The sequence below is a fragment of the Arachis ipaensis genome, chromosome B1 (genome assembly GCF_059453495.1).
Source record: "Arachis ipaensis isolate K30076 ecotype BB chromosome B1, ASM5945349v1, whole genome shotgun sequence".
Lineage (NCBI taxonomy): Eukaryota > Viridiplantae > Streptophyta > Magnoliopsida > Fabales > Fabaceae > Arachis > Arachis ipaensis.
In genome coordinates, this window is record NC_142436.1 from 1,997,207 (window position 1) to 2,023,512 (window position 26,306).

General features: G+C 34.2%; 4 protein-coding genes across 4 annotated transcripts; 1 reads left to right on the plus strand and 3 right to left on the minus strand.

Moving 5' to 3' along the window:
* Positions 1–1,907: 1,907 nt before the first annotated feature.
* LOC107644200 (cysteine-rich receptor-like protein kinase 2) lies at positions 1,908–13,597 on the minus strand. The gene is made up of 8 exons (XM_088502338.1): positions 13,194–13,597; positions 11,449–11,837; positions 10,479–10,613; positions 9,833–9,960; positions 4,394–4,607; positions 3,975–4,206; positions 2,649–2,814; positions 1,908–2,207 (listed from the first exon to the last, which is right to left on the minus strand). The coding sequence occupies exons 1-8, from the start codon at positions 13,595–13,597 to the stop codon at positions 1,908–1,910; spliced, it is 1,968 nt and encodes a 655-aa protein (XP_088358464.1).
* A 4,802-nt stretch (positions 13,598–18,399) lies between these two features.
* On the minus strand, positions 18,400–18,924 carry LOC148575538 (secreted RxLR effector protein 161-like). The gene is made up of 2 exons (XM_088502339.1): positions 18,799–18,924; positions 18,400–18,687 (listed from the first exon to the last, which is right to left on the minus strand). The coding sequence occupies exons 1-2, from the start codon at positions 18,922–18,924 to the stop codon at positions 18,400–18,402; spliced, it is 414 nt and encodes a 137-aa protein (XP_088358465.1).
* A 1,677-nt stretch (positions 18,925–20,601) lies between these two features.
* Positions 20,602–22,925, plus strand: LOC148575539 (serine/threonine-protein phosphatase 7 long form homolog). Its single transcript, XM_088500803.1, has 2 exons — positions 20,602–21,528; positions 21,621–22,925. The coding sequence occupies exons 1-2, from the start codon at positions 20,602–20,604 to the stop codon at positions 22,923–22,925; spliced, it is 2,232 nt and encodes a 743-aa protein (XP_088356929.1).
* Positions 22,926–23,240: 315 nt separating this feature from the next.
* On the minus strand, positions 23,241–26,011 carry LOC107648574 (uncharacterized). Its single transcript, XM_088500802.1, has one exon. It carries the CDS (start codon positions 25,917–25,919, stop codon positions 23,256–23,258), a length of 2,664 nt encoding a protein of 887 aa, XP_088356928.1. The 5' UTR covers positions 25,920–26,011; the 3' UTR covers positions 23,241–23,255.
* Between the last annotated feature and the right edge of the window lie 295 nt (positions 26,012–26,306).

The following is a 26,306-nucleotide window of genomic DNA, read 5'->3' on the forward strand; positions in this document are numbered from 1 at the left end:
CCAAACTGGCGACTAGGACATCCCCATCAGGCACGGAAAAAGGAAAAAGAACCCAAAAAGAAAGAAGAATACAACTCAGAGAAATTTAGGAGGTATCATAATTACACCATTACGAGCTTCTCTCGTTGATGTCTACAGGAAAATTTGTCACATAAAAAAACTTTCCCTCGTGTCCGATCAAAAATAAAAAAAAGAGAAAGTTGCAACAAGTATTATGAGTACCATAAGTTGTATGGACACTCTACAAATAACTATTACTACTCTATTTGATTATTTACTCATTTAAACATCAAAGTATCATTTCAAGTATCAATTCGACTTGTGCACTTAAAAGTACTGAGGTCTCAATTTCTCTTTGTTGGTGAATTCACTATACATTCGAACATTTACGAAACCAGTTGTTAAATTTAATTTTGTTCAAAGGAACAATTGCTAGCTCTAACTTAGCATAAAATAGGTTTAAATTAGAAACCATATAACATTTCTAAATGACATAGAATTTAAACATGTTTGTTATGACATCGCATAACATCAAAAGAGGTTCTTGAAGGAAAATACAAAATCACTTTACTCAAAGGCAAAGGCGTAATACAAATATAATGTGTGCACATACATCACACTATGGAGAGCTTAGACAGAAGCCCAAAAATTCGAACCAATAAACTATAAATTTGACTCTCACCTTCACAAAAGCCTGTATCTTTCGAAAGATAAACCTTTTGTCTCGTTTTAAAATCTTTTAAGAGTATTTTCGTTAAAGAATAAATCTCTAGAAGACATTTCTATTAGTTTACTCGATTAAGAAATTGTTTTGTATAAAAGAAAAAAAAGTGAAAGTAGTTTGATTTATTAGATCAATTATAAGTACGTGTATTTTAGTATGTCTATATTATTTTGTATAAAAAAAATAAAATAAAAATAGTTCACTCATTCACATAAATAACTGAACTTCAAAATAATTTTTACTCTCAAATTCCCTTGATGCATGCATATATGAGGAGGAAGAGCATGAGAACTCGAGTTAATATCAATTTGACTTCTAAAATTTAAGGTCGAATTTAAATTAATCTTTAAAATTATAATTAACTCAATTTGAATCCTAAAATTTATAATAATAACTCGTATTAGTCTTTGAACTAATTTTTGTGAATGACATGTTAATTTTGCACATTAATTTGTTAAGATTTGGACTTTTCACTTAGGTTTCATGTGATTGAGATCTACTAGATCTTCTGCTATAAATTTAACGAACTTCTAACATTCTCACGAAAACGATAATAACAAGTTCAATTTGAAAATTTTGGAACTCTGGAGCAACAATCAAGCTTTTGAAAGCTCTAATAGGTCTCGATCACATGAAACCTAAGCAAGAAATCTAAATCGCAGCAAATTAATATATCAAATCAACACGTTCTTAACGAAAATCAGTTCAAAGACTAATACGAATTACTATTACAAATTTTAGGATCCAATTTAAATCCATTAAAATTTTAAAAGTCAAATTAAATTCTACCTCAAATTTCAAGAACCAAATGGATGAATATTAACTCATGAGAACTCTCTTTTACCTAAACATTTTTCTTTGTCATTGCACACGTTACACATGTGTATTCATGCCTTTATATAGGCAAGAATTCTAATGAATATATAAGTGGTGCAAAATTTTGACATTACAACAGAAAAAAAATAGAAGTGATCTCATGATAATAAAACTTGCTTATAATTATGACATTTAATTTTTAACATATTATCCTTCATCCATACACCTACACAATGCTTTAATCACATCAATTATCTAATTAATAGTAAATTTTAAACTATTCAAATTCTTACCGATAAAGAAACCAAGTTTGATTTAATTATCAACAATCATGCTTTTGTGAAATTACTACTCCTTCATCTTATAATCATCTAGCTGATAAAATAGAATCAGAGGAGACGGTAGCATTTGAGCCAAAATTGCTTCCTTGAGATTTCAAGTTTGACTCAATAAATACAGGCATTGAAGGTTGCAAATTCTCAAGTTGGGCCTTGCTTGTGAGTAAGACTACTACTTGAGACATTTTGGGCCTCTTTGATGGTGATGCTTGAGTGCACATTAAAGCAATCTCTATAACTCTCTTCACTTCTTCCACATCATAGTCATTAGGGTCTAAATTCTTATCCACTAACTCCAGGTGCTTGCCTTGCTCATAAAGTTTCCATGCCTATTAATGTGAATAATTAATCAAGAATAAGTGCTTGTATGTACTTGTTTTGGCGCTATTAAATCAAAAAAAAATTAATAATTTTTTTATTTTATAATATTTTTGATAAATTTTTAATAATAAAAATAAAAATACTAAAAAAATTAAAAAAAATCTTTTTTAAAAAACTATCATTTATATTTTTTTAAAAAGATATTTTTTTTAAAAACAAATATTTTTTACATAATAAATAAATAAAAAATATTTTTATATTATTTTATTTAAATATAATTAATAAATAAAAAAAATTTACTTAAAATATTTAAATATAAAATCACTTTTATTTTTATAAAAAATCTTTTAAAAAAATATTTTTTCTAAAAATGATATCCAAACCAGGTCAAAATATTAAAGATAATTAAATAAATTATTTGATAATTATTAATTAAAAAAATATCTTACTTGTTTGATAAGATATTCATGGTCGTCATCATCATTATAATTATTTTTCACTATTTCGGTACTCTTTTGACCACTTATAATTTCTAGAACTACAATACCATAGCTGTATGTATCAACTTTTTCTGATAATTGGCCGTAAATTGTATATTCAGGTGCTGTGTATCCCCTGCAATAAAATAAAAGTAACTTTCAATAAATAAAAGTTACAACAATATTATTTGATAAAACTGTATTTAAAATAAATATGATATATATAGATATAATAAATAAAAATAAATTTAAATATTTATTAATATATATAATATAATTTATTAGATTAATAGTCAAATTAATATATAAAAAATAAGACATTTTTCAAATTCGTACTAAAAAATTTTATCAATTAAATTAATTTTTTAAAAATTATAAATTAGTTATATTTATCCTTCAGTTACTCTATTAACAATTTCTGTTAACGATTGATGATGTAAAATGTTAATTGATAACATATATGACACCTAATATGTCCAATTAGACGCTCACCAAATATATTTATGAAAATCTATCAATTTAGTCGTTAGGTCATATTGGGAATATGATTTATGTAATTGGGACAAAGAAATAAGGTAGCGTTTGGTGGAGAGACAGAGACGTAAAGACTGAGACTGAGAGACAGAGACAGATATTGAAATAAATCTCAGTATTCTGTTTGGTGCAAAATGGGAGACAGAAATTGAAATAAGAATGAAACTCTAATTTAATTTGCACAAAGAGTAAAATTGAAATTAATTAATTGAAATGAGGGTATTTTAGGTATAAAATGTTATTAAAGTTTCAGTCTCCATCTCTAAAAATTTTAGTCCCCTGTGTCTCCACTTTTTTGAGGTACTGAAATACTGAAATTTTGGAAATAGAGACAGAAATTTTAGTACCAGTCTCTGAACCAACAAATATGATACTGAGTCTCAATTTCTCAGTCTCTGTCTCAATACTTCAAAACAAACGCTACCTAAATTAATAGATTTTTATGTTCAATACTAGACATGTCAAGTATCATGTATGTTGTCAATTAACATTTCATAACATTAATTGTTGATAGAAATTGTTAATGGAATGACCGAATGACAAGTATGATTAATTTTAAAATTTTGATATACTATAATTTGATTAAGAAAAATTTTTCAAAGACAAATTTAAAAAATGTCTTAGATTTTAGAAATTAATTTGACTATTAACCTATAATTTATTAAACATTTTAATTTTAAAAAAATATACAAATTAATTTTTATTTTTTGTGAAGGTACAAACTACTTTAACAAGTATATATAGATAAGTTTGAAAACTTACAATGTTCCTGCAAATCTTGTATTGAGTTTGGATTGGTCACTTGGAAGAAACCTTGCCAACCCAAAATCAGAAATTTTGGGCTGAAGTTCATGGTCTAAGAGGATGTTGCCACTTTTGATATCTCTATGTATGATTGAAACATAAAACTCTTCATGTAGATAGGCCAATCCCCTTGCTGTGCCTAAAACCATATCATAACGTTGCTTCCAATTTAGGCAACCTTTTTCCTTACCTGTCTCAATATTGTTAATATATAAGACTCAATGGAAATAATAAGAATAATAATTGTTCTTTTATTTATTAAGTTTATTTAAAAATAAAAAATAATTTTAAAAATGGAAGAAGTAAATAAAATATCCATACCCAAAAACTGAAGCAGAGTACATAGAAGAAAAGTGATCAATATTAATGGAACTTACCAAATAACAATTTATCAAGACTGCCATTTGTCATGTATTCATAAACTATTATTCTCTCTTGGCCTTTATTGCAGAATCCAAGGAGTCTAACAAGGTTTCGGTGATGAACATTACTTAGAAACTTCACTTCACTTTCAAAGTCATCCTCCAACTTCTTGGATTGACCTGAGAACAATTTCTTCACCGCAATAACTTTACCATTTTTCAAAGTTCCCTGCACAATAACATGTAAATTGCAAAGTTTAAGTTATGTGAAAATAATTTAAATTTTATATCTTAGGTTAGAAACAATAGAAGAATCTGAAGAGTATATTATTGAGTGTATGTGTAAAGATATAATGTATAAAGATATATATAAGTGCAGAAGAATCAAAATAATTAAAGTATAAAATCTTATAATAAATATACAGATATGTTATATAAATATAAATGATACTAGCTGATCTTAATTGATCCTAATTATATTCTAACATTCTCCCTCAAACTCAAGTGGGAGCTAAAGATGTCATCTTGAGTTTGGATACTAGAGTCCAAAAATGAGTAGGATGATCAGCCTTCGTGAAGATATCAGCAGTCTGATATAGAGTTCCAACAGCTATGAGACGAACAACATCAATAAGGAGACGTTGCCAAACAAAGTGACAACCAATCTCAATGTGTTTGATGCGTTCATGAAAAACATCATTATAGGCAATCTAAATAGCACTGGGGTTGTAACAAAAAACATTAGTCGGGGACGATTGAGGAGCACCAAGTTTTCGAGAAGCCAACGAATCGAGACAACCTTAGCAGTGGTGTCAGCAAGAGCACGGTATTCAGCTTCTGTGTTTGATTGAGTAATGAATGTTTGCTTCTTAGCTTGCCAGAAAATGAGAGAGTTGCCAAGAAACAAATAATAACCAGTAGTACAATGACGATCAGTGGGATCACCAGTCCAATCAGCATCTGAGTATGCCTGAAGGGATAAAGAGGAATGGGCAGAAAAATGAAGATTATGAAATAGAGTGCCTTTGATGAAGTGAAGAATGCGAATAACTGCCGCATAGTGAGTAGTACGAGAAGCTGACAAGAACTGGCTAAGAACATGAATGGGATAGGCGATATCTGGTTGTGTGACAGTCAAGTAGACGATACCTCCAACCAACTGTCGATAAAGAGTAGAATTATCCAAAATAGTGTCATCCATAGGGTTAAATCAAACATTAGGCTCAAGGAGAGTAGACTTAGTGCGACTATCTGTAATTCTGGCCCGAACAAGAAGATTCGAAGCATACTTAACTTGAGAGAGATAGATATTGTCATCTGTGGATACGACTTCTAGACTAAGAAAATAATTGAGAGAACCAAGATCTTTCATCTCAAAAGTATCGTGAAGGGAGACTTTGAGATCAGAGATACCATCAACATCATGTCCAATAATAATGATGTCATCAACATACAAAAGTAGAAGAATAACTCCATGTTCGCTTTTACGAATAAAGAGAGTATTATCATGGGGCTCAAGTGAAACCGAGATTGCATATAGTGGTGCTGAACTTGTCAAACCATTCACGAATAGCTTGCTTAAGACCATAAAGTACCTTGCGAAGGAGACAAACTTTGCTGGAAAGACAAGAATATCCTGGAGGTGGTTTCATATAGACCTTCTTTTTCAAATCCCATTAAGAAATACATTCTTCACATCCATCTGAGTGAGCTGAGAGACCATTTCTTGATCGCAACAATGGCAAAGAGAGCTCGAACAGATGTGAGACGAGCAACATGAGCAAAAGTCTCTTCATAATCAATACCATACTCTTGCGTACAACCTTGAACAACCAATCGTGTCTTATAACGGTCAATAGAACCATTAAAGCAAGTCTTGATCTTGTATACCCATCTACTACCTACAACTTCCTAATCAGAAGGAGGATCAACCAAGTCCCAAGTGTATGCTTTTTCAAGTGCTTGGATTTCTTCCTGCATTGCTTGCTGCCAACTTGAATTTGTGGAGGCTTCTCAGAATGACTTAGGTTCATGGTGATGAAGAATAGTAGAAAAATAATGATAATCAAAACGATGAGGAGGTAAATTTCTTATTTTAGAAGAACGAGTGGAGGGAGGAGGCATGACAGTAGGAGTAGGAGCATCGTCCGGTCTAGAATCATCTAGAGATGGAGAAGACGGAAGAGGAGGGGGATCGATGGATAGACTTGAGATAAAACCTGTAGTATCATCACTAGAAAAAGATCAACATTGTCATTAGTGAATAACGATGACTGAATAGAAAGAATGGATTCAAAAGAGGAAAAACTAGAGAACATGTGATGCTCCTAGAATACAATATGACGAGATACACGAATACATCGAGAGATAGGATCCTAACAACGATAACCCTTGTTTTCAGTACCATAACCAAGAAAACAATACGCACGAACCCGAGGTTCAAATTTATTATGTTCATGAGACTAAAGAAGGACAAAACAGACACAACCAAAAATACGAAGAGAGTTATAATCGGGAGAAATATGATAAAGACGCTCAAAGGGAGTAGTATTACCAAGAATAGAAGAAGGGAGTCTATTGATAACATGAACAGCAGTGAGAATAGCTTCACCCCAAGTACGCTCAGGACAGGAAGAAGAAATAAGTATTGCACGAATAGAGTCAAGAATGTGACGGTGTTTGTGTTCAGCTATGCCATTTTGTTGAGAGGTACCAGAACAAGAAAACTCAGACAAAGTACCCTGTTCAGTGAGAAAATTTAAAAGTTTGGAGTCACGATATTCCATAGCATTATCGCGTCGGAAGATTTTAATGACTTTGAAAACTAAGTTCAAATCATAGTGGCAAAGTTAATATAAATCTGAGGCAGCTCATAACGATTAGTCATCAAATAAACCCAAGTAAGACATGAATAATCATCAATAAAGACTACAAAGTATCGAGCCCCTCCCATAGAAGCGGTAGAAGCGAGGCCCCAAACATCAGAATGAATAACATCAAAAGGAGAGCAAGCAAGAGAAGAATTATTATAGAAAAGATAAAGTAGTTTGTTTTACAGTTTAATAAGAAATTCAATCAAAAGTCTCATTATTAACTTGACCTAAAACACCTGTAGATATAAGAGGACACAATTTTTCTAAGGAGTTGTGAGCAAGACGACGGTGCCACAAGTGAAAAGTAGATGGAGAGGAAACAGCATAGAGATTTGATAAAGAAGAAACATGAAGGTTCTCGAGCTCAAACAATCTTCTGACTTTACATCCAGTCCCGATAATCTTTTTCGTCCGATGATCTTGCACACGACAATCAGAAAAAGAGAAATTGACATCAAAACTGAGTTCAACAACTTGACTGACAAAGATAAGATTAAAGTTTAATTTTTAGAATAAAATAAGTATTAGAGAGATTAATATTTGACTGTGAAATAAAACTCGTATGTGTCGCATGCAAGAGGGAACCATTAACAGCGTTGACAGAAGGTGCAATAGTAGTGGTAGATAACGATGCGAAAAAATGACGCAAAGGAGACATGTGATTAAAATAATCAGAATCAAAATACCATTTTAAATTACCTGGAGGAGTGGAAAGCAGCAAAGGTATTACCAGAAAAGGAGAGAAGTTGCTTAAAAAGAGATTTAATGTCGGATGGAGAGACAGAAGGTATGTTGAGAGAGGTAGAGTTGGTGGATTCAGTAGCAGCAACAGCAGTAGAAGCAAGCACATTGGTGGGACGAGAATGATACTTGTTCTAATCCAAACGTGGTGGTCGATCAGGACAGTTAGTAATCAAGTGTCCAGAGAGCTTACAATAATGGCAGAATAGTTTCGAGCAATTTGAGCCAATGTGACCTTTCTGTTTGTATTTACGAAATTCAATAAAAGGATAGTCTGAGAAAAAATGCCCAGAACGATTACAATTTCGACAAAATTTACCCTTTCTGTCTGTGGCAGCAAAGACAGTTTCATTCGTAGCTTCAGACTTAAGATAAGGAAAAGCATCTTCAAGACTGGGCAAGGAATTCTGATGAAGAAGAGAAGCTCTAACTGGCTCATGTGAGAGATCAGAAATAGTGCAATATTTTGCCAAATGATCCCATACCTCTTTAGCAGTTTCAAAATGCCTGAATCGTAAATGAATGCCTGGAGTAGAAGTGTTGCAAAATCAAGTGATAATATGATGACTTTTACTATCACAATCTTTCAATTTTTTCGCAAATTCTTTTTTAACATCTTCCTTGGATTTGGAGGTCCTATCTTTTGATTTTTCAGTCACAGTAGGCTTAATAGGACAAACAACATCACTAGTTACGTAACGCCATAACTTTTGCTCTTTAAAAACTCCTCGCATAGCTTCAACCTAATGAGCATAGTTGGAGCCATCAAGGATAACAGAAATAGGCTGAAAAATATCTGGTTTTTCCATAATAGCAGAAACAAATACGAAAAAGAGAAAAAACTGCAAATTCGAAAGAAAAAAAAATGAAAAAACGGAGGCAGAATCGAAAAAAGGTCACATAAAAAAAATCTTAGGGAGGGTCCTACTGTCTGCCACTTTAGTCGCCATGTCAGCAGGAGAAGGACACGTGGCAACACGTGAGAAGAGGAGCAAAACTCATCAGCGCTGATACGGCAAAGAGGTGGCACGCGGATTGGGAAGCGAGTATGGTCGGGCATGGCGCGAGTCTGGTCGGGCATGGCGCGAGTCAAAGCGGATCCATGGGTTCTACCTGGCGTGACACATGGTGCGATGCGGTGCCGTTGATCCTGGGAATGGATCCAACGGTGCTAGAGGCGTCTGTAAGGATGGAGAACCTGAAGCGGACAACAAGCTTTAGGCGACGCATTCAGTGGTTTCCGGTGACGATTTCAAACTCGTTGAACTTGCAACGAGGAGATGAAGACAGTGGTAAGGGTGGTGATGAACCAAAGCGTCGGAAAAAGATCGAAAAAACAAGGGTAAAGAACATTGACAGAAGAAGAAAACAAGGAGCTATGAACCAATTTTTATAGAAAAAAATCTTATGCTCTTGATAAGATGTTAGAAATAAGAGAGTAATCTGAAGAGTATATTAGTAAATGTGTATGTAAAGGTACAATGTACAAGGATATATATAGGTGCTAGAAAAATCAAAGTAATAAAAGAATAAAATCTTATAATAAATATACAGATATATTATATAAATATAAATGATACTAATTAATTTTAATTGATTTTAATTATACTCTAACATCTTAAAAGTCTAGTATTCCTTCAACTTTTCTATTTAGATATATGAATTTGAATGTTTAATTTGTTCATGAACAGATAGTAGAGACTCACATAATTTATTATTTTTTACCAATATTTTTTATTATCAATCTAATATATTTATTCTAATAATCTAATGATATATTTTTAATTTGTACCGACTAAAAACAGTAAATGCTTCTTGTCATTTAGCATTCCTTTATTACCTTGTATACATTGCCAAAGCCACCTCCTCCTAGTCTATTTTCTTCATTAAAATTGTTTGTTGCAGCTTTTAAATCATTGTATTTATAGTTAATTGGCGCTTTCAACTTGGTTGCTCCTGGTACTTCACCTGCAAATAAGTTAAATAATAAAGAAACTATAAAATCAAGTTTAAGCTTCTTAACGAATAAATGGTCGAGGTGCTTATCTATACAAGAGATGCTAATGTTGAAATTCATTTTTGAAAGTTAATTTTTTTTTAAATCAGTTTTTAAAAGATTTTGTTAGTCAAATTAGTCTTTTCATATTTAGATAATATCGCATGACGTTAAATTTTAGGATTTATAATTTAGGATTTTAATTTTATGTGATATGATGATATAATAGATTAATATCGCATACTATAAAATAATTAATTAAAGTATCATCTTAAATTTTGTGATATATAACATTAATCTATTATATCATTATGTCACGTAACACGTCATTGTCTAACTAATATTTAATTTACGGACTTATGATTGTACCTTTTAAAAAACAAATTAATAACCATATATACAATGATAGATATTTATAAAAACACCATATATATATATATATATATATATATATATATATATAACCAAAGATTTTTCAAGTTAGTTTTACCTTTAGGAACTCTCATGGTTTTATTGAAACTAAGTCCGGCACATAAACGACGACACAATCCAAAGAAGACCATAATAATAAGAGCTACACCTCCCAAAACACCAAATATTATATACAACTTCTTGCGTGAATCACCTGTAGAGAGAGTAGAGAAGTTTTCATGAATTAAAAATTAATAATAATAATAATAATAATAATAATAATAATAATAATAATAATAATAATAATAATAGTAAAGTCTATTTTTTTTAAATATTTAAAAAAATAAAATAAAAAACTGAATAACGTTCAATTTATTTCGATTTATTTCTATCATTTTAAACATGTTTTGATTATGAAAAATATTGGGTGGGTAAACTATTTTTGTAATTAAATTTAATCAAATCTTTTTTCTTCTTCTAATTATGCGTCTTCTCTTTTTTTTTTAACTAATTTTTATTATATCAAAATAACTTAGCCATATGACATCACTATTTAATTATATTTTTGACACAGTTAACAAAAATAATGACGTGATAATTATTCTAAACTAATTGAAGTGGCAATCCCAGTATACATATAATTAATAGACTTTGATGGACTCAAATTCGGATTGAAAGTATATATATAAAAAAAAGTAATACAGGTAATAACCAATTTTTTTTCATTCAATATTAATCGGCATTTTTAAAATTATTTTTTTAAAATTTAAATCCTAAATTATAAACTATTAATTCTACACCTTGAATTATAAATAATAAATTCTAAAATTAATTAGTATTGATTAACTAAAATTTAATTTTCCATATTTATTTTTTCATAAAAAATATAAAATTTTTTTAAATATATTCAAAATACCGATATTCCAGTAATCTTAACAGTAAATTTTAATTAATATAATTTTTTTTTTTTTTATAATTGATATTAATAGTTAAAATGGTTAAAATACCAATATACCTAATACACTTGAAATTCTTCCAAAAGAATATACCTTTGTCTAAGAAGGGTGTGATATCAATGATTTGGTTATCAGCAAAGAAAGGTTTGTGAGAGTATCTCATAAAACAGCCAGCATCATATTCCCTACCATCTGTGTAGGGAAGACAACCTTGTATGCTGTTGAATCCACGGTTGAGGCAATCATGACAACTATTTGCTGAAACAGTTTCAACACATTGTGCAATAGCATAGATTGATTGTGTCTTTGTTGCTGCATAGTAATTAGGGATTTTGGGTGTTGCTATTTGTAGCTTGTTTAGCACTTGTTTTACTTCCTCACTAAAATCATCCTTATTGGTTTCTCCCTTTGAAGTTTGATTTCCACAAAGAATACCATTGACACCACGAATGGCCTCAGTGAAGAAGCTGAATGGTCCATATCTAAAAACAATTTCAACTCTATATTAAATAATTCATCTTAATCTGACCTTAATTTAACTATTGTCGGCAGAAAGTTTCGGAATGTATATACATGACATGATTGGTATTATTAATAAAAGACTTGATGGGCTTGTTTTTCAATTATTAACTCCTCTTATTTTTAAATTTGATTGATCAACCAACTTAGTAATCAACAGTAAATTAGAAAAACTCTTTGAACCAATAATTTTTAGTTAGTATTTTTGGACATTATTTTATCAGTACAAAGATTAAATATGAATGTAAAAATTTTAAAATATATGGGTATAAATTATATTGATTTATGTGTATAAAAATATAATAAATATAAATACAAATTATATATTTTTTATGTGTAAAACGTATGTAAATATAAATATAAATTATTACTGACTAAATACTAAAAAATATTAATATTTATTAGTTATGTAATATTACTCAATAAATTATTATGCATATGAATGTTTTTGTCTTTTATTCAAACTTTTCTATCTTTAGGAAAAATATAAGTAATAAATATTATATCAAATTTTATATGTTTAAATCATAATTATATTCTAATGCCATATTATAAAACCATTAATTACAAAATATATATAAATTTTTAGATAAATTATACATATATAAATAATAGTAAAATTATATGGCCAAGTTATTTTGATAATTAAATTCAATCAAGTTGGTATAATAATATATTGATACAGTAAAAATTAATTTAAAAATGCATAAAAAAATTAATTATAAAAATAATTTATTTATATAATATTTTTTTTATTTAACAGAATAATTTTAAGTATACTAAACAATAAAATTTTGATATAATCAATTCAATGAACTAGTTATTAAATAAGGACATTTTGTTAAACAAATTTGTTATCCAACTCTTCTGTTAGTATAAAAATAACCAGAAAAATAGATATAATAAATGGAAAGGATAATAGAAAATGAAAAGAGCAATAATAGATATTATTTTTTCTAAATGTTTAAATTGATAAGAAGAAAAAATATGAATGGTTATATTTTTAATAATTTTTAAGTAATAATTTTTTTTTGTTTACTTAATTTTTTTTATAATATTTTTTTATTTGTCTTATACTATTTTTTTTTTTTTTAGAATTCACTAAGAATTGAATTCTATATCTTTTAGAATTAGAATGATATCATATTATGATACTATTCTTTTTAAAAGTTTAAACTGATAGAATCGAAGACAATATAAATAATTATATGTCTAACATCGCATATAACTAATATTTCTTATTTGTTGTTTATAATACGAGTTTTGTAGAAGAATGATAAAATGGATGTGTACGTGGGGTGGTATATATATACGAATACCTGAGGGAGCACCCATCGTATACTAGATGGGAACTAATCCCACCGGAGCAACTAAGGATATCTGCAGTGGCAGCGGCGACGCAGGCGGCGCAATCGGTGTTAGAAAGGTATCTTCTACATTGGAACATGCCATATATAGTGTCATCTCCCATAACATTATGTGAAGTGCCAAAGTAGTTCTTTCTTGTGCTTTGGTTTCTGAGGTCTTCCAATGTTGCATTTAGAATCTTCTTGAAGTTGATCGACCTGGTTGGGCCCAGCTTTCCGCAAGCCTTGATTAGTGAATTGATTTGAGGGTCTCCTAGGGCTCCTTCGAACATTAATAATAATAAGGTCCACCATGACCAAAATTTGAAGATCAAGGCCAGGACCTTGAGTAGTGATAATGGTGATGATTTCAACATTATTACTATTTTTTTTTTTAATGTTTATGCAATAAGAGTACTTAGAATTTGAGTGGGATATGGAATATGGTTTCATGGTTGTTTCTATTTGTATGTGTATGTGAACATATATATATATAATTTTGATAGATTGTGAGTGTAAAATAATTTTATATGTGTATTTAATTAGGTCATAATTATAATAATCTTTTATAAAAATATAATTAAATTGTTAGAAGAATGTCTTTTTTTTTTTGATAAATATGTTGAGTAATGTTAAAAAAATAATGATGTTATGTATATATGTGTACGTAAAAAATTAGTCATTAAATTAATTATTTATATAAAATTAAATAAATATTAAAATATATAAAAATAATTAATGATACAATAATAATATAAGAAAAAATAACCTAAAAGTAATATTGAGAATTGGATTTGGTCAATAAATACAATCTTAGAAAAGTCTGTATATATAATTTGTGAAAATTAAGATTAAAGAAGTTATTATATATATAAAATGAAAACTTAAATAATGATTATTAAAAATAAAATTGATAATACACATTAGCGGATCCATTATTTCATTGTCCTAACAATTAACAAATGGAGAAGACAAAAAAGCCAGGTATGTTGGGGGTGAAACTTGCAAGGGGAGTTCTATGATGTCTTTTATTATGGTACTTAAATTGCCTAATTTACTTTTAAAGGTAAAAAATAAAATATTTAAAGTAAAAAGTAAAATATTTAAAATTTATTAAATATTATCTATTTGTCTTTTTTAGTAAGTTAAAGCACAATCTCAAAGACACCATAGCCTTTACCAACTTCCAATACCTCTTTTTTCAACCTCTAGCTTTTTATTTGGAACAATAATGCTAGTATAAATTGTGGAGAAACGTTGGCTCTCAAATAGTCAACTTTCCTCCGAGGTTCCCGACGGCAGGGATCGGATAATGTTATTAATTAAGTACTTCACATTAAATTATGTTATAGTAGTTGTTAATTAACATATATATGTTGTATTGTTCGAATAGTTGATTTGGTAAATGGTAATTGATTTATTTTTTTACATATATATAGCATAATTATATATTTATAGGCATTTATCTTTTCATAAATTAAATGTGTGTATTAATAAATAGTAACACATATAAAATTAGTTGAGATGCTAAGTATTTTATATAAATAAAAATGTTTAAGTTTTAGTATAATTTTAAATATAAAAATATTATTCGTACATTAAAATTATTTACTAATGTATTGTATATAAATACATCTGTGATTTAATTTATTTTTAATATATATTTATATTCTAATATATATTTTATACTAGTGACTAATTTTAGTGTACAAGTAGTATAATCATTTTTAATATTTTAAAAAAGAAATACCAACACTTCTCTATATTTCTACTATATACACAATACAATAATGGAAATGTTTGATGATAAAAAAAATAATAAAAAATAATCAGAACTTGCTTTATTTAATATTTATTAATTGTTGTAATAATTAATGATATTAAATAACATAAATTTTATTTTTTTTTATCTTTTTAGTATTATCGACAATAGAAATAGAATAGATAACTTTTAGATTAAAATTATATGTATTAAGAGGTTGCGGGTTCGAGTCACATATCTTTCCAAATTTAAAGCTAATGAGTAATAGCTCAAATGGTATAGTCTCCTCATACTCAATTAAGAGGTTGCGGGTTCGAGTCTCCTATCTTTTGTAAAAAAAAAATTAGGTTTAGAAAAATTAGGAATGATTATAAAATAATATTTTCAACAAATGATTATACATTGATGATATATATGGTCGGGGATTTAGTTATCATTTTTTTTTTATCAAAGATAAAAAAGTTTGATCCCACAATCTTTAAATAAGTATAAAAAAATTATGCCATTTGAGTTATAGTTCGTTTACAATCTTATCATCATTATCACTCATCATCTTATCTATAAATTTTATATATTGTCCCTCGCCATTCGACTGTGGATGAAATTTCAAGGTGCAACAAGAATCTCCATGGAAGCATAGCTAAGAGCATGTAAAAACCAAACATAAGAAGACAATAATGAAGTGAATGCTATGATCTCTATTATATTGTGCTTAATTTATTAAAAAAATAAATAAATAATATTTAATAAATTTTAAATATTTTATTTTTATTTTAAATATTTTATTATTTATTTTTAAAAATAAATTAGACAATTTAAACATTATAATAAAAAGCATCATAGAATTCACCTAATAATTAAAGCATGCAATAGTGAGATACAATACATACTATAAATAAATATGCATACCATACATTGTTTAATAATCTTTAGCCAAAATAATCCGGCTCGGCCGGCCAATTTCTTCCCCCTACTACTTTATTTTGATCATAGTCACCTTTATCTTCTTATTATTATTTGGATAATAAATTTAGTTAAATATTATGAATTTGAATAATTTAAACAAATATCCTCTTATAATTGTTTCCTTTAATATGGCGTCACTCACATACCTTCTACAGAACAAATAGCTAATATCCTAACTAAACTCTTATCATCTATATTGTTTGAGAAGTTTAAAAATAAACTCGGGCCGTCCTTAAAGCCATTCTGAATTTGTAGCGAGATGTAAGGTTGCGTTTGTTTTTTAAAATTGAGTATTGTGTTTGATAAATATAAATTAAAAACTAAAATTTCAGTTTTAAAATACAAAATTTTAGTCTATTCAGTATTTTTAGAAAATAAGGACACATAAAATTAAAATTTGTAAGGACGAAAATTATAATTTTAATAATATATTTTTTTAAATAAATATTTTTATTTAATTTTTTAAATTTTAAATTTATTTTTAAATTTTTATATTTATCTTTAACTAAATATGATACTGAAACATAACTCAATTATATATATTTTATATCAAATATAATATAAAAATTTAATTTAATTTTTGTCTCCTAATTTTTATATCTCATTTTTTATTTCTCAATCTCCTTTCTAAACGCAGTCAAAGAGTACATATGTGCATGTGGCTGTTATGCAAAGTTAGTTAAAATAAGATTATTGCTTGGTTAATTATGCTAGAGTCTATATTAGTTAGTTGTTGATATATATATATAGTTATATACACTGATACACATACATACATGTATAATATGAGCGCATGCAACACGTTACTCGTTCAATGATATTCAGTTTAGTTTTCCATTCACTCTCATTCTTGCGTTCTCTAGAAACTCTTATGTTGACGTTACGGCAAAAACTTAGAGGTGACCTCGTAAATTTGTTTATAATTATGACACTTCAAATATGTATTGACAATATTCGTTTTTTGGCATATTGTCCTTTAATTTATTCATGCAGTTATTTAAACAAGGGAAAGTATGAGGAGCTAATAGAATATTTATACAATATGTACAATGGAAGTTAAGGGAGTATTAAAAATATAATCATTAGTGTTACTTTTTTCCATCCGCTGAAGTTTTTAGGATGAGTGGTATCATGACATGGTATTAGAACGCTAGATCCGAAAGGTCAAGAGTTTAATCTTTGGTGAACCTCAAAATCAGTTTAAGCTTTTGAGAAGATGTCTATTATCACTAGTACTCGAATGGTTATTCTAGATAATATAGGGGATGTTCATTTTGTAACTCAATAGCCCATTATACACATTGTACAAATAGTCCATTGTCTCCCTAGCGGGATTCTTTAAACAATGCTTAGTTACATACACTTATTTAAGTAATAGCAAACTCTGATTATATTCAAATTCTTACCAATGAAGAAACCAAGTTTGATTTAATTATGAACAATCATGATTTTGATATGTAATTGAAAACTTTGTGAAATTATAAAAATTTCTCATATGAATTCATTTTTTTTATATATATTATTAGGTTAAAATGGCATAATAGTGAAATTTACTCCTTGCATGCAACGTCCGTTAGGTAGCGACAAATTTTTAAATGGAGCTCTAATTCGTTACGAATTAGTGTTGGAATAAATTAATTTCAATAACCTAGATCATCCATATTGAATCATCAAAAAATATATCATAATGCGGAAGCGTATCTTTACTAATAGAAATTAGAAATTAGACGGAAGGATTGTCTCAGTCTTGTGGTTCTTTCAATCTTCCTCAATCAAAGTCTTCTGTATCCCTAGGCGGCTGAATTGTGACTCTTACATATATTCTTTCTTGATATAATCACATCTTATAAACTTTATGCCTGCATCTGAATGCTATTTTCCTTATTACTTTAACAATCTGGTCCGTCTCATACATTAGATATGGAATTACCGCAACTTTTATCACATTAAATATCGTGACTAAACTACGACAATCACTATCCTAATATACTTAACGACATAGATCAAATTTGGATGAGTAATATGAAAATTACATTACAAGTGATCTCATACATGTCTATTTCCAACTAGTCCAACTTTAAAACTTTATTGAGATCAAACACAAAACAACTATTGTAAAATGAACATTTCACATAACATGAAATAAACTATCAACTTAATTCTGCTGAAAAAATAACTCAATATTTGTCATAGGACATATAGCATAAAATAAATTCCCACTAAATCAAGGCATCACAAATATTGACACCCATCCGAGCAGTGTGCTCATGAAAGACTTTAGGGATCAATCTCTTGGTTAATTGGTCTGCTAGCATATATTTTGTTTCTATATGTTCTATGAAAATCTGTTTTTCTTGAATTTTCTCCTTGACAACTAAGAACTTGATGTCTATATGCTTTGATTTTGTCAAGCTCTTATTGTTATTGGAGTATAATACTGGTGACTTGTTATCACAAAATATCTTTAATGTCTACTATACGAAGCTCAGCGACAAAGTTTCGAAACCATATGCCATGTTTGGATGCCTCAAAGCAAGTAACGTATTCTGCCTCCATTGTTGAGGAAGCTACAAGAGTCTGTTTGTTAGACTTCCATGCAATAGCTCCTCCAGCCAAAATGAAGATACAGCCTGAAGTAGAGCGTCTATTATCTTGGCATCTCGCAAAATCGGAATCAGAGCACTTAATGATTTCCAAATTTTCTGAACTCCGATAAGTAAGCATGTAATCATTTGTTCTCTTCAGATAACGCATTACGCGTTTAACAGCTATACAATGATCCATGTCCGGATTGCTCAAGTATCTACCCAACACTCCCACTATAAATGATATATTAGGACGTGTGCAGACTTGAGCATACATTAAGCTCTCTAGTACTGATGCATAAGGTTTATCATGCATTGCTGTCCTTTCAAGATCATTTTTAAGACACTGCTTGAGACTGAACTTGTCTCCTTTAGCTACGGGTGTGTCCATTAGTCTATAACTTTCCATACCATATCTACTTAAAATCTTTTCGATATAATTCTTTTGTGATAATCCAAGAATACCTTGAGAGCGATCTCTTAGTATCTCGATTCCTAATACAAAAGAGGCATCACCAAGATCTTTTATTTCGAATTTGTTTGATAGAAATTTTTTAGTTTCATGCAACAAGTCTATATCGTTACTGGCAATAAGTAGAATGTCATCAACATATAAAACTAAAAAGATGTATTTACTCCCACTGAACTTGCAGTATACACTCATCTATGATATTTACCTCAAAATCATATGAGGTAGTGACTTGATGAAACTTGTGATACTATTGACGGAAAGCTTGTTTGAGACCATAGATAAATTTCTGGGCAAAACACTATAATAAGCCAACATGAATCCAAATTTACCTATATGAGCCAAAATGAAAATCGATACAGCAATGAGCCAGATCATATTTTTATGTAATTCGAACCAGGCTAGTTCGAACTTCATCCTCAAATAATTCGAACCAGAGCAGTTCGAATTTCAAAGAAAAAATTGAATGTAAATCGAACCAGACTGGTTCGAACTACCTATGCAAGTAATTCGAACCACTCCAGTTCGAATTATGGGGAAATGAGTTCTTCATGTAATTCGAACCACCCTGGTTTGAATTACGCTTAAGCTAGGTTGTTAGTAATTCGAACCACCCTGGTTCGAATTACTAGGGAATGGGCTATATAAGGAGTTCGAATCAGCCTCATTCGAACCATTCTCACCTTCCCCTGCCCCACCAAATCTCAGAGAAAACGACCCAGATTCTCTCCGCGAAAGACCTGAACGCAATACTCTGCTCATGGGGGACGATCCGGCGCGGTTATATCGCTTGGACGGAGTCGCCCATATAGCTGGGGTCATCAACGAAGAGGTTAGTACGAAAATAACTTTGTTTTACCGGTACATGTGAGTTTGTGGTTTGGCATGCGAGTAAGATATTGGTTTAGTTGGTGGTTTATTTTAGTGGTTTATGTTAGTGATTTCTGTAAATGGTTTATGTTAGTGGTTTTTGTTAGTGATTTATGTTGGTGGTTTATCTTAGTGGTTTATCTCAGTGGTTTATGTTAGTGGTTTATCGTAGTGGTTTAGGTATGTGGTTTATGTAAGCGGTTTACGTTAACGGTTTACGTTTGTGGTTTTTGTTAGCGGTTTATGTTGGTGGTTTATGTTAGTGGTTTATCTTAGTGGTTTATGTTAGTGGTTTATGTATGTGGTTTATGTAAGCGGTTTACGTTAACGGTTTACGTTAGTGGTTTTTGTTAGTGGTTTATGTTGGTGGTTTATCTTAGTGGTTTATCTTAGTGGTTTATGTTAGTGGTTTATGTTACTGGTTTATGTATGTGGTTTATGTAAGCGGTTTACGTTAACGGTTTACGTTAGTGGTTTCTAGTAGTGGTTTATGTAAGCGGTTTAGTTGTGGTTTTATAATGTTAGATCTTTCATGTCAGTAGCCTATGGTGGTTTCTAATTTAAGTTTCTTATGCAAATGGTTCTCGTTCTTGGTATTTTTAAGCGGCTATACATAGTAAGATTTTTTGGTTTATTAATTATCGTGTTGATTATGTTTGTCACCGGTAATTAAGCTGGTTCTAAGAATGCGGTTCATTTCTTCCGCAGCCTCAGCGATGCATCAGGAGCATGCGGCGGCAGCAGGGCATGGTCCTGGATGACAGATACGTTCCGTACCTGCAGATGGCTGGTCTTTACCATCTTGCAAGGCTGAACGATAGATGGTTCCGGTTGGACGAGGCCCTTGTCAGTGCGTTTGTTGAGCGATGGCGTCCGGAGACTCACACGTTTCATATGCCGTTCGGAGAGTGCACTATCACACTGCAGGACGTGGCATACCAACTGGGTTTGCCAGTGGACGGGCGTTACGTCAGCGGCTGCCTATCAGAGTTCCATATATACATCGAGGGTGGCCGTCCAGCCTGGGTTTGGTTCGAGGAGTTGTTTAGAGTGGTACCTCCTCCTAGCCAGGTTCAGAAGTACGCGGTCAACTGCAGCTGGTTTCAGGAGACGTTTGGTGAGTGCCCGGAGGGAGCTGATGAGGATACTGTGCGTCGTTATGCCCGTGCGTACATCATGATGTTGTTGGGCACGCAGCTTTTTGCGGACAAGTCGGGCAACCGGGTTCACATCAGATGGCTTCCGTTTGTAGCTAGGCTGGAGGACATGGGGACCTACAGCTGGGGTTCTGCAGCACTGGCATGGTTGTACCGGTGCATGTGCCGTGTGGCGAACAGAAATGTTATCAAGCTAGCGGGCCCACTTCAGCTACTTCAGTCATGGATTTTCTGGCGATTTCCTCGGTTTAGGCCTGCAGGATTTGAGACGTTCAGCTGGCCATTGGCCTCGAGGTACTTTACTAATCTTTGTCTATTTCAATTTACTACACATAACCGCGTGTTCATTCATAATGTATTGGATACCCTAAGCACACATTTAAGTAGCGGTAACACATGTGCATGTTGCAGGTGGTCAGGTTACATCCCTTCCAGTAGCGAGAAGGGTCCTAGAGTTCAGACGTGGAGGCTCTGGATAGACCGGTTGCAGGATAGAGAGGTCAGTATGTTACTTAATAAGTTTTTTTATTTAACCACGATTTACGAGTTAGGATCACGAGTTGCCCTGACATTGTATCGTTCTGGGTGCAGTTTATCTGGATGCCGTACAGTAGCCCTGACGTACTTCAGATCGTGCATCCCGAGGTTTTGGAGCCTCGGCATATGGTGTTGTGGCGGTCTGTTACATCGCTTATCTACTTTGCCGTCATAGAGTGGCATCAGGTAGACAGGATTCTTCCGCAGTTTGGAGGGGTGCAGCCCCGTCCACAGGCCGCCCTGAACATCGACTTTCTGATGTCGAAGGACGGCAGAGGCGGCGATCGATGGTTCCCGTCCCATTTGCAGAAGTGGCATCAGTATTGGGACGACCGTACGGAGAGCGTGCTGAGATTCGATGTTGTTGCTGACCCTGGTCCGTCGCATCAGTTCTTGGATTGGTGGAGTCAGCACGGGAAGAGGTTTTTGTCTCCGGATCCGCAGTTGGGTGATCCGAGAGCCGTTGCTATTCCTGTTGAGGCCACACAGCGGGGAGCTGGGCAAGTACCTGAGATGGATCGGCCTGATGACGTGCCGGATAGGAGGCGGGTTGATAGGAGAGCACGCGTGGGCACACGTCGCAGCCAGCGTGACTGGGGGTGGCTTGAGCGTGCTGTGGAGGCTGGCGACGAGGCCGGCCCCGCTAGGGGTCGACAACGACATCATCCTGGCAGAGGTAGAGGGCGTGCTGCGGTTCATGCCGCTGCACCTGACCCTGGGGACGACGACGATGATCAGCATGGGCCTGAGGGCGGGGATGGTGCAGGGGCGGCTTCAGTTGCTGGTGGTAGTACCCAGGATGGGGTTCACGGAGGTGAGTGGTATGGCTCCGGGATGGGTGACGGGGCTGAGCCTAGTGACGCTGGACTTGGGTCCGGTCCTTTTGGACATTACTTTGTTGGAGTACCCACCGACGACCAGCCTCAGCAGGACGGTACTCCAAGGGTTATTCCCGGATCACAGTGGCAGGACTTCCTTGGGGCAGATACGCTTGATGCGGACTTCGGCAGTCCACGGTTTCTAGTGGAGATTTCGGCTATCATGCAGGAGGACGAGCCGGGCAGGAGGCGTCCTCAGACCCCTGGCACGCAGGCACCCTTAGATGTTGATCTGAACGAGCCTGCTACGACACCTGTTGGTGACCAGTTTGCTTTGAGAGGTACCCCACATTCCGCTTACACCGCTGCATCACAGTCTGTCGCCGGGCCGTCTGCCGCACCACTCCATTTTACGCCGCCCGCACAGCCTGCCCCGCATGAAGACGCAGATGAGATAGAGGATGAGGAGCCGTTTATCCGCAGAGGTCAGAGGCCACGGGTTCCCCGTCGTTGTGGGACAGGGTCCCACTTGTTTAGATGATTTACATTTTCATGTATTTTGGAGGTTAGGGTTCACTCATGTATTTTAGATGATTTACTTTAGAGCTATTTTTCCTTGTTGTTTCCTCATCTTATTGTACTTAAAAATCTGTTATTTACCTAGTGGATTAGTGACTATGTATTATCATTGAATCATATAACACTGTAGTTATCAACTTTTGCAGTCATGGGATTTCTAACCATATTCAAATTCAGATGCAACTTTTTCATTACTAGAAGGTAAAAGGATAAACAGATAACACAAATCATCTTAAATAACAAGTAACAGGAAAAATAAAATCAATGAACACTAACAATAACAAGATCGCTACTACTGCCCCCCCGTGTGAGACGGTCCTCCAAGCTGTGGGCAACTCCTGCGGGTGTGTCCGGGTTGGCGACAAAGGCCACACCTCTTTGGCCGATTCGGATCTGCCTCGTCCATGTTCGTCCGTATCTTTGTGGATCTCGGACGACCCTCTCTCGCACGCCTCTTGGCAGGGTCCAGGATCACGGTTGGCCCGTCGTAAGGTGGCCAGAATCCCTCCGATATCGGCGGTGTGAATCCCATCTGGTACACACGGAACACTGAACTAATCTGATACACGCTGTGAACATAAGAGGACCAGGTAACCCGTGAGTAGGCGCAGCATGCAAGTGCGTGCTGGCACGGGAAATGAAGTGCCTGGAAGTACCCGCAGTCACAGGTCCGGGATGCAAGCGATACTCTGTAGGTACCTAATGAGAAAGAGCCCGTCGGAGTGGTCTCGGCTACGGTGAACTCGGAGTTATCCCGGTCATACAAAGTCACCGTGAAGCACCTCGAATTCTTCAAGTTGGCCTCTATACACTTCACCAAGTACTGACTAAATTGCTGTCCGGTTCCCATCTGGGCCTCAGCCTCTCTACCCTTGCGAACAAAGAGTTCCGCGAGCCTTCCATATGTTGCCTTCACCAAAGAGCAAACAGGGAGGTTTCTGACACCCTTTAGGATTGAGTTCACACACTCCGAGATATTCGTCGTCATGTGACCGAATCTCCGTCCCTCGTCACGATGCTGAGTCCATAAGGAATAATCAATCCGGTTTGCCCACTCACACATCGCCGGGTCTTCAGACCGAAGAATATCAAACCAGTAATCAAACTCAACCTCGGTCTTGGCATATGCGGCATTCACTAGAAGCCTACGTGCATCCTTGCCCTTGAAGGTAAGGGCAAAATTAGCCGCTACGTGTCGAATGCAGAATGCACGGTATGCAGATGGAGGTAACCAACCTCCGTCCGGAGCCTCAAGCGCCGCCTTTATGCCGTTATGCCTGTCCGATATAACCAGAAGACCGGGCTGCGGTGTCACGTGCTGTCTAAGGTGGGAGAGAAAGAATGACCAAGACTCTGCATTCTCACCTTCTACTAGTGCGAATGCAACGGGTAGAATGTTGGAGTTTCCGTCCTGTGCAATCGCGATGAGCAAAGTACCCCCGTACTTCCCATACAGATGGGTCCCATCAATGCTAACTAAAGGCTTGCAATGGCGAAATGCCTGGATGAGCGGTGGAAACGTCCAGAAAAGTCTGTGGAAAAAAGCTTGAGACTTGTCTACTTGTCCACTAACTCGAACGGGGCTCGTCCGTAGGATTGCAACAGTACCGGGCATCGTCAACTGGACTCCCAAAACCCACCTGGGGAGCTCGTTGTATGACTCATCCCAGTCACCGTATACGAGGGCAATTGCCTTCTGCTTCGCCATCCAGACCCTCCTGTAAGTCGGCCTAAACCCGAAGTGTGTTGCCGTGGCATTTAGGAGCACCTTGATGCTGACGGATGCATCAGCCCTAACCATTGGCATAACGAACGCGGAAATCACATGATAATCCAAGCTCCTGTGGTCACTCGAGATGGAGGTCGCAAGACAAGTGTGAGGTCCATTGTACCGCTTGACCTCCCAAATGCCCTTGCGCTTCCGCAGACTCAGTCGAATCAACCATGTGCACCCATTCCCAAACTCAGAACACTTGCCCACATAACGGCGATGATCAGACTCCACAACCTTGTACTGTACCCCTCGCCGGATGCTGTAAGTCTTCACACTTAACAGGGCCTCGTCTTTATCCTGAAACTGCTGACCAACCTGGAACTCTGTCAAACCAGCAGTCCCTTCAGCATCTCTAGCTCCGAATCCAACAGAGTGCCCTGAAACACCCTCTTGCCTCATGGCATCTAGGTCCAAAGAGGAAAAATGTGGTGGATACTGCTGTGTGCCAGAACTAGAACCACCGACTACCAATGCAGCCTCAGTCGCTCCAACCTCGTCGCCGCTGTCATCCTCAATCATATCCGGCTCGACGTCGTCCTCCTCTACATCACCCAACACTCCGTCACCGACGCCAACCGGTGAAACTCCCTGTAAAGCGTTCGGCAGAATATCAACTGATCCTACCACGTCGCCTACTCCATCATTCAGATCAACTGCAAAAGACGGGGAGGCGACTGGTTCGACCGCTGGCTCATACACAGGGACAGACGAAGAAGCAACGGCCGGCCTGGAACTCGAACCGGCTGCCGCTGCTTCAGTGGTGGCATTCCGGTTCGAACCCCCTGAGCTGGATACCACATCAACCAACTTTGCCAACAACTCTGGTGTCCTAACCTCGGGAAACTGCCTCCGACATAGAAACATGACTTGCAGGTCCTCATCACTACCAATCGTGAAGCAATCATACTTCACCGTATCCTGCAAGACAGTGATTGGAATGCGATAGAAAAACTTCTTCACTCGCTTCGCACCTTCCAGACCGAGTTTCATCAGCACAGATCTAACAAGATCATCATAGCTAGTCGTTGGTTTCACGACGATACAGAGAGGATCCTTATCTGTGAACTTCACACCGGAGCGAGTTTTTCTCTTAATGGATCCTCTATGGTGAACCAAAACCCCGAAACTCTCCTCACTAGCCATATTACACCCTCTATGAGAGCAACTCACGTCTAGAACCATATATATACTGCACTGTCTACCACTAATTCGAACCGGACTGGTTCGAATTCATTTTGTGTAATTCGAACCAGCCTGGTTCGAATTACTTGGTGCAGCTCCTCCCTATATAATTCGAACCAGGGTGGTTCGAATTATGTGCTACGTTTTCCTCCCAAGTAATTCGAACCACCCTGGTTCGATTTACTTGAATGAATTTCTCTCTTCATAATTCGAACCACTCTGGTTCGAATTACTTATGAATAGAGTTCGAACCACACTGGTTCGAATTATATAAATATAGGGTTTGGCTTATTGCAGAAACGAATTTCACTTTGGCTTATTTAGGTAATTTGCAACTTCCCTTGGTTTATTCTAGTTTTTTGCCCTAAATTTCTTTAACTTATAAGA

Excerpts from the sequence above, each read along its gene's own strand:
- LOC107644200 (XM_088502338.1), bottom strand. The coding sequence starts at position 13,597 with ATGTTGAAATCATCACCATTATCACTACTCAAGGTCCTGGCCTTGATC. Across the intron at positions 11,838-13,193 it reads TACGATGGGTGCTCCCTCAG|ATATGGACCATTCAGCTTCT; the intron begins GTATTCGTATAT and ends AATTGTTTTTAG. Across the intron at positions 4,608-9,832 it reads GCTTTGGCAATGTATACAAG|GGAACTTTGAAAAATGGTAA; the intron begins GTAATAAAGGAA and ends GTTATTGTGCAG.
- LOC148575538 (XM_088502339.1), bottom strand. The coding sequence starts at position 18,924 with ATGGACACACCCGTAGCTAAAGGAGACAAGTTCAGTCTCAAGCAGTGT. Across the intron at positions 18,688-18,798 it reads AGAGCTTAATGTATGCTCAA|AGAACAAATGATTACATGCT; the intron begins GTCTGCACACGT and ends CGTTATCTGAAG.
- LOC148575539 (XM_088500803.1), top strand. The coding sequence starts at position 20,602 with ATGCGGCGGCAGCAGGGCATGGTCCTGGATGACAGATACGTTCCGTAC. Across the intron at positions 21,529-21,620 it reads ACCGGTTGCAGGATAGAGAG|TTTATCTGGATGCCGTACAG; the intron begins GTCAGTATGTTA and ends TTCTGGGTGCAG.
- LOC107648574 (XM_088500802.1), bottom strand. The coding sequence starts at position 25,919 with ATGGTTCTAGACGTGAGTTGCTCTCATAGAGGGTGTAATATGGCTAGT.